Raw genomic sequence first — 9,141 nt, forward strand, 5'->3', positions numbered from 1 at the left:
AAAACTAAAATCTAACGATATTGATTTAAATTTATTAAATTAAAATAAAGTGTGTATAGAAAATTAAAAACCAATATTTAAAATAAGTTAATCAGTAAAATAGGCTGCTTTTTACATTTAAAAAAAAAAACGAGTAAAAATGTCGTAACGATATTGTAAAAAATTAGTAGGGTTATCTCTATGGTTACAATTGTATTTACACTTATAATTTTTTACTTCCAACCGTGTCAGCATGTGCTGAAGACGAATATCGTTGTATATTTTCATTTTGATAAACTTCAGCTAAAAAGAAACAAAAAAGTAAAGTCAGTTTTCTCCCTTTCCATAACCATTTAATACATAACATTTAATTCGACATAATATATAATTTTAACATAATTCACCTGATTTTAAGTCAACATCAGTATTTTTACTTTTACCACCACTATCTTTATTAATACAGTAGTAAACTGGACCTACTAAGAACATAATTGAGCCCACAATACAAAGAACTATTCGTAATATGTAAACGACTTCAGCAGGAACAACTAGAAGGCTAAAAAATTAAAACTTAGTAAATTACAATATTGATATTTATGGGCATTCAACTTACCTAGAAAGTATATTCTTCTTAAGTAACAAAATTTAATTAATGTTATAGCAATGGTCTTGTAACCTTAAATAAGACATTGTTACTACTGGTATGACATAGCAATCGAAAGAAAAAATGACAAATATTTTTCCTAAGTGCACCAAAAAATTACAAGTAAAACACATAATACAACTAGTTAGGCATTTTAAAGCAATTTATGACTAGACAAGGACAATATTTATTCTACTAATTAGGCTTAAAAGTTATATTAATGCTTAGTTAAACTAAAATAACCAAAAAAACAATATTTGTAAAGTTTTACCCATATAACAGATCGGCATCAGATTGTCCTACAGTCCCACTTTCATTTAACCACAAGATTGGGAAGGCAATTGAATCGTCAAAAATGCTCAACACACTGTAACAACAAATTTGTTATTTTGTATCAAAATGTATAGCAATTAAATGCGCTGTGCACCAGTTAATGTCACTGAATATTTGAGTCATTTTTAGACCAGAGATCTTAGGTTTGATTTCCACTGATTACACATTATACATTAAGGCAGTAATATTTTCTTTTTGTTCAACAACTAGATATGTAGGTACTTGAGCAGTGAAAAACCAGGTAAACACCATTTTAAACCATCAAGATATGGGACAGAGTAATTAATATAAAAAAGGTTTTATAATACACATACCATGTTGTTTAATACAAAATAGAACTATATCTTGTAAAATACCCTTATAAATATACAAAAAATACATAGCATGCTATTCTAAACATGCATTGTAATAAAATAAAAAGAAGTCTCACTCAATTTGCTCATTAGGTATAAGAAGGATATTAATTTGAAGTCTTTTATCTGCTTTAATAGCTGCACCTGTGTTCTGAATAATTTTAATAAATAATGTTGTTGGGCATTAATGTTTAAAAATCAGTAACTATTTTTACAAAAAAACTTCTTAAATATAAATAATTTAAAGAAACAGTGTGTGAGTATACAATGACTTTACAACTATTCATATAAAATTTTCAAAAATTTATTCTAAAACAATCTCAATTTGAATCTTACTCCTAAACTGTTAATGAAACATTTATATTTCACAGACTACAAAAACCCTTTGGGGCTTCTTAAAAGATAAAAATATTGCTAGTTGATGCATAGAAAACTTTTAAACAAATCAAATGAAAATTTACCGGTTCAAACACCAACGCTGACTCATGAATTTCTTTCACTGGTGGACTAATTCCTTCGGTTTGGTTGAAGTAGAAACCATCACCGTACAAGAAGTGAGGGGAACTAACGAACACTGGTGCTCCTAATAAAGCAACCAATTATTTTGTATTTTATTTAATCAAAACAATTTTTGAGTAATAATGTTGCAAATAGAATGACCATAGAATTTTTGGCTTTTTTTTCACATTTTTTTACACTAGGTTATATATCAACTTAAATAAATAAAATTGGCTTTACTATTTCATCATCACTTGACTTTACTACATGAGGTCTTGGATGCAATTCCCACTGCTCTCATGCAGTAGTGCCTTTAAGTAAGGCACCAAAAACAGTCGAAACTCCTGTTAAGCTTATACTTAATCAGCAGCTTATAATTAGCGGGCACTTATAATCTATAATATCCCAAACTGCCTCAGAAAACTCGAGACTGGGTTGGAGTAATTGATGTTACGCTATGTTTAAGTCACGCATTCGACTTTCCCACATCGAGGATATAGATACATACAAAAAAAAAATAAAAAAAAAAAATAAATGCAAAACAAGAACAATTTACCTGCCATACAAGGTGCAATTGACATTCCTCCATCATGGTTACAAAAAACTAAATCAGGGTCAGGGCAGTAACACATATTTTCAGAGTTAGTAGACGGACTTTCAAATATCTCAGCTGGAACTGAAAATTTCCATCCAGGCACATTTTTAATCGTTACTTCACTTTCATAAACCGAATACAAAGACCTTAAAAAGTACAAGTAATATTGCTTTTGGTTTACTTAGTTAGAAAGCTATGTGCAATTTATATATAAAGAAGCTTAGTTGAAAATACATAAACATTTTTAACACATTTTTAATCACTACTTCACTTTTATAAACCAAATATAGAGACCTTGAAAAAAAGAATTTAAACTTTTTTAAGCACAAAAAATTATATTTTTAAAGAAATTGCTATGAAAATGTAATTACTATTTTAGAATAATAAAAATAATGTTTTTTTTCTAGGTTTGGGTGACCATGCCATAATATACTATAAAATCTTTGTATAAACATTAATACTTTTGGCATGTTTTAAATAATTAAATTGATTTTGTCATTTTTTCCCGTTGCATTGTTGAAATATTAATTGTATATCGTATTTATTATTTACTTTTATCAATGTGCTATTTACTTTTACCAAAATAAAAAATAAAATAAAAAAATTTTAGAATAATGACCCGTTTTTAGTTTATACCTCCATTACACATATTGTCAACATATTGTGAGGAAATAACACATATTGTCCAGCAAGAAAAAAAATTTTGTTATAGGTGTTTTTGTTAAGCATGAAAGTTTTTTGCGTCAAATTAGTTTTAAACATTTTAAAACTAAAAATATTAAAGTATTATGTTATTAAGCAATGGGCATTTAATGAGGTTAAGTGTATGCCAATGCATATATAAAATAATTTTCAAAACCATGTTACAATTGCATAAAAAAATTTTTTTTTTTCGATTAATACCTTAAATTAAAAAAATTGAAGATATAGCAAAAAATATTGATAGATTTATTTAGTAGCATTTTTAAAGATTAATTTTTTATAACTAAACTCCAGACAACTTTAAAATGCCACTCTCAACTAAAGATACCATGGAACTTTTAACTTGGTTGGCGAACAAGAAAGAGATTAAAGTTACAATAACTCATGCTGTAAGAGGAGGGGTAATAATAGGGATTATCTCTGTTGCGGGGGCTATTTTAGGGGGTCCCCTAGGAATGGTGCTGGGTAAGTGTTTATACTACATAGCTATATTATCAACCTTTTTTAATACAATTTATAGGCCTACAAAATAAATAAAACCGCTGTTTGTGGTGCGCAAGTAAACTATCTCAGGCAAATATATGTGACAAGCATATTATGACAATTAAAATTCATGATGTAGGATCAACTAGTGTTAATTAAAAATATTTATTTTGTGTACAATAGGTGCATTGGCTGGGTCAGGGGTTGCTTTAGCTACGGGAAAAAAATTTCTACCATTGGTTACTGTGCTAAAGGCGTTACCAGATAAAAACAAACAAGAATTGACAGATCGAGTGAATAAAATTATTGAAGGCATTACTTTTACCGATGTTGTGGCCTTGATTGCTATAATAGAAGGTAATCATGCCCTACAAGATAAACTACATAGCACTCTTAAAGATTATTGCACCAATAAGTTGGCATGTAAAATTGCGCAAACTCAAAAATTAAAATAAATATAAAAAGGTGAAACAAAAACAAAAATAATGGAAAATGTAAATAATTAAACGTTTGTATCGGTAAACTGGAATTTTAACATTACAATCAGTAAAATATTGCTTTTTTTATTGTTTATCATGTTTTTTTATAATGAATACGTTTTATTTTTTTATAAATTGAAATTTTATTTATTATTTAAAATGTTAACTTCTGTGATTTTGTAAATAAAATTGGGTGTAATTTTGAAAACTGAAATTGTTTTTATACATAGAATAGGCAAATTTATAAAATTTTTGACAACGATATCGCATACAAATTTAAAAATAATAAATAAAAAATTTGAAAAACTTTGGATAAAAATTAAATAAAATTTTTTTACACAACAAACAAACCACAAAAAAAGAAAAAAAAGGTAGTGTTATTAAATAAAAAAAAATGTTACCTGCAAATATCGTCCACGAAAAAAAAGACTTTTTCATCTTTTGACATAAAAGGAGGAGTAGAAGTTCCATCTGTGACATCATAATTATAATTTTAATCACATCAGACAACTATTGAAGACATTATAATATTAACTTAAGACATAATGTAGAAGTCCCTTAAAAAGGCAGCGTGCCATGTCATGTGTATAATTTGTAGAATATGATCTATGTTTGTATTAAGTACATATATTGATTGTTAAACCAAATAAGATAAAGCAAATAGGATGTAAGCAAAATTAAACACATTGTTCTAAACCTATGTATGAAGTCATTTTTATACAGTCTTCCACATTTTGTAGCTGTGCCAGTTAATAATATATGCAAAAGTGCCAGTCTATTTTCCTTATCTTAATTTGTTTTACAAAAGATGTACTTATCATTTATTATACATATTGCAGACAGTCTATTTGGAGAAACCTAATTTGGAGAAACCTAATGTAGAGGTTAGAACACTTAGTCGTACTACAAGAAGACATGCAATAATCTTAGACAGTTTAATATTTTACCTGTGCCATTTAACATGTTGCAATATTCTGTTCCCCAATAAGTTAATTCTCTGTAACAAAATATTTAAAATATAAAAACTTAAAGGAATTTTTTAAAAATTAAAAAATCTCCATAAAGCTGAAGTTATTTTTTACACGTTAAGATAACCCCTAAACAAAATTGGGTTAAAATAATTCCTATTATTACAAAAAATAATAATTAAAAACAATTTGGAAACAAAAAAAGGTAGTTGCAAATATTTATGGAACTAAAATTTTTGACAATTCCAACAAAAAAATCCAATTAAAAATTAAGAATATTAAAATTTACAAAATTTAACAAATGAATATTTACGTCATATTTCTGTAGGTGGTAATCATGTTTGTTTTATCTGTTGCACCTTTTCCAGTGTAAACCTGATAATCAAACCACCCTGCTGAGCTGTTTGCCTACAATGTATTAAAATATTAAAATAAACCAATTTTTTTGGAATAACTGTGTCAACGATATTTTTTAGTTTTAACAAGAATTTGTAAATAAAAACTACACAATATTAAATTTACTGTTAAACCTAAACTTAAGTTATCAGTCAGCATTAGAAAGACATCACTCTCATTTAAAAAAATAGCATGGTGTAGTGGTAAGAACACTTGCTACACCACACATGAGGTCATGGGTTCAATCCCCACTGTTCTCATACTGTAGCGCCCTTAAGTAAGGCACTATTAACGATATGAACTCTAAGCCAACCCCTAATTTAGCAGTATAAATATCAGCAATTATAATCTATAATATCCCAAACTGCCACAGGCAACTCGAGACTGGGTCGGAGTAACTGATGTTACTCTATGTTTAAGACATGCGTTCGACTTTTCAACATCGAGGATAAAGATATATACAAAAAAATTAAAAAATATCATACAGCATTTAAAAGAAATTATAGCACAGAACATAAAAAAATCTCTAATAACTTTTAATGACATGTAACAACATACCGTAGAAAAAAGCCCAAAGTCTGCAACCTCTGAAACATCAATACCAGCAGCATTGCCAACTAAGTCTAAAATTTGGTCGAATAAATCGTCTTGGAAACCAAACAGCAAATCATAGACAGTATGTGTGAATAGCAACTCAGTGCCAGTACTTCTATACAACAAATTCATAGATCTATAAATACTAGTAGGTACTTCTTGGCCTTGGGTTGCATACAAATGTTCTACGACAGGAACTATACTCTAAAAAAATAAGCAATATATAAAATACCTGTAGTCATACATTAAATTACAAGGTATTTTAAAATACTAAGATTTATAATAAATTTTGGAAAACAAGTACTTTAAAAAAGGCAACTAGGACTTAACCAAAAGCTTTAAGTGACAATTGATCCAGCTCTGAACATTGCCCATCAAATTTGATTTATTATCTTTAAGCTTTTTTTTAATTTTACATAAATTAATGCACAAATTCTAATTTAAAAAAAATTATAAAAAATAGTGAGGATAAACATTTATTTAAAGTAGACTCACAGCAGCAATAAGGTTAAGGGTTGTAATTTCATCATTGTAACTTCCAACTGAGTTTTCTTGGTCCCAAACAAAAACAGTTGTTTGTCTGTAAAACACTTGCTCTGGGTCGGTGTTTTCCAAAAAGTCAATGTTGTCTTTCTCTAAATATTCCCTGTGTGTTTTAAACAAAATATAAAAGTCATGATCTAAATAAAACAACAACTTAGCAGAACTAAGAACAATAATGCTAACCGTATAGAAATAACAGTTAATACAACTATATCACTTAAAAAATTTATAAAAATACTTTTCATTAGGAGCATTAAAAATAAATTAAAAAAGAAGCTAATAACAATTTTTAAATTAAAGCCTTTTTTAATTAATATATTAAATATACTTGATATTAATCACAACCCTCTTTAATATACGGCATGCATTAAGCAGAAGACTGCTTAACTACACCACTGAAACTGTAAGTTATTTAACACTATCACGTCATTTTTGTTAACCTTATTATTATTTACATAAGCTATAGTCTACATAATAATATTAGGACATTAAGTAATGTTACAAAAACAATAGTTTTGGAAAACAAATGTTACCATAAGATTAGAGCCTGAAGTTTTAAACACTTAATTTTTAAAACTGTATAAAGTCTACAAAAAATTAAACGAACCTGAAAGTGTAAGGCCCTAATTCTTGCAAAACAGGTTTCACATTATTGCCAGGAGTTTGATTTAAAATTGCATCGGCGTTGGTTACGTTATAAATGTAGTAACTCATGTATGTTGGGGTTGTGACCACTTTCCATGCATCATACATTGAAGTCCCAGGCTCAATTAGGGATTCCTAAATATGAATAAAAATAATAAAATATATAGAAGTAAAGGCAAAACTGTTATTTTTATTTATAATATTGTATTTGTCTGTATTTTTTGTAAAATTTTGTTAGCAACATACATAGCAGAAATTTGATGCATTTGTATGCAGAAAAAATAAAATAAATATTTTATCCTTTTATTAAAAAATTTCTACATGCTAGCAGGCACAGAATTTTTTGTAAATTTATCTTGTCTAAAAAGTAAACACAAAAACCGCCAAGGGAAAACAGGTACTGTGAAACCAGTTGATTATTAACAGCGTCTGCTAAATTGCAGAATGTTTGTTTAAGCATCTAACCAACATTAAGATTTAAACATTTGTAAACTGGACAAACCTGAATAAATACAAGCTTGTGTATAGCAAATACATTTATTAATCTAATGATCAAACTAACATACAAGTATTAATAGATTACATTATATATGTTAATATTTAAGTATGGTAGCAACAACAACATGTGTATATTTACATAATTTAGATGTATATGAATGTAAGTCAATATATAGTACTTAGAACCTAACAAAATATCACATATTAGAAGTTATATTTATAGTATCTGATAAAAAAAATTTTATAACTGAATTATTTAGCTTATTTCAAACTTTATAAACTTTTACAGTTTATTTTTTAAATATTTATTACACCGCGTTATGACCCATTTATGAGCAATAAAAATTTAGAGTTTATTTAAGCTGCAAACACAATTGTAATATTATTGTTTAAGTAATGATGTATATTAGGTTAATAAATGAAGGTTTAACAATGTAATATTTACTGAATTTAAATTATCATAAAGAAACGTATATTACAATTACAAAACAGCTACATTTATCTTGCCAAAATCTAAAAAATAACTTACCTGTACGATTATTTGAGCAAAAAGATCATTAAATACTTTCACAGAAATACCTCCAATAATAATTAAAATTCCACCAACTATAAACGAGGTTATCGCCCAGCATTTACTTGTACAACAACACCCCATCTTAAAAATGTAACACAAAAAGTTAGCAAAAATATCCTAAAAATTATAAAAGTAAAAAATATTAATTTTTAGTAGACGCAAAAATACCTGAGAACAAAAAACAGATTTTTTTATAAACATAAAAATACCTTATTCTTAAATGTTAATATTCTTTAAAAAAGTGATGTTAATTTGAAATATATCAATAAAATAATATTTGGAGAATATACATAGTTAAAAAAAAAAATATACCTTTTATAGTTCCAATATAAAACACTTTTCACTTAGTTGTTAATCAGAATAGGTAATAAACCTAATGACTTTGTTTTTAGAAACATTTTTGTTTTAAAGGTTTGACCCAGAGTTACCTTGTCTGACCTTGTTAATAACTAACCTTAGTTAAATATTTAAACAAACCTGATTGGATAAAACGAATAATATCAGATGACAATCATGTTACTATGTTAAAAAAAGGGTAATCGATGAAAAAATATAAAAAATCAATATTTAAAACAAAACATTTTTTAGTCTTAACACAAAACCTAATATTATATATATATTTATACAGAACCTAATACAATAAATATAAATGATAAATTTATTTTCAATAATCTTACTGTGATCTAAAGGCAATCATTTTGAGATAATCAACATTGCTATAATAGAAAAATTCTTTGTTTCTCATATATGAAATATTTACAAAATTTATATAATATTGCACTAATATAAAGATAACAGTTAATTTGTTTGAAAGTCAATTTTTAAATCAATATTTGGTACATTTTCAGGTAAATATTG

At 26.9% G+C, this 9,141-nt stretch overlaps 1 protein-coding gene across 2 annotated transcripts; it reads right to left on the bottom strand.

Moving 5' to 3' along the window:
* Positions 1–36: 36 nt before the first annotated feature.
* On the bottom strand, positions 37–8,981 carry LOC145754872 (platelet glycoprotein 4-like). 2 transcript variants are annotated; one of them, XM_082571040.1, is made up of 14 exons: positions 8,239–8,317; positions 7,849–7,895; positions 7,174–7,346; positions 6,519–6,669; positions 5,988–6,227; positions 5,347–5,441; positions 5,013–5,062; positions 4,467–4,536; positions 2,363–2,547; positions 1,770–1,891; positions 1,386–1,459; positions 894–989; positions 384–535; positions 37–282 (listed from the first exon to the last, which is right to left on the bottom strand). In XM_082571040.1, exons 3-14 carry the CDS (start codon positions 7,317–7,319, stop codon positions 203–205), a joined length of 1,461 nt encoding a protein of 486 aa, XP_082427166.1. In that variant the 5' UTR covers positions 7,320–7,346; positions 7,849–7,895; positions 8,239–8,317; the 3' UTR covers positions 37–202. The 2 variants fall into 2 exon arrangements, with proteins under 2 accessions (XP_082427166.1, XP_082427158.1); XM_082571032.1 differs by lacking the exon at positions 7,849–7,895 and having other exon boundaries at positions 8,239–8,981.
* Positions 8,982–9,141: the final 160 nt, after the last annotated feature.

The sequence above is a fragment of the Corella eumyota genome, chromosome 1, assembly GCF_963082875.1.
Source record: "Corella eumyota chromosome 1, kaCorEumy4.1, whole genome shotgun sequence".
NCBI classification, from domain to species: domain Eukaryota; kingdom Metazoa; phylum Chordata; class Ascidiacea; order Phlebobranchia; family Corellidae; genus Corella; species Corella eumyota.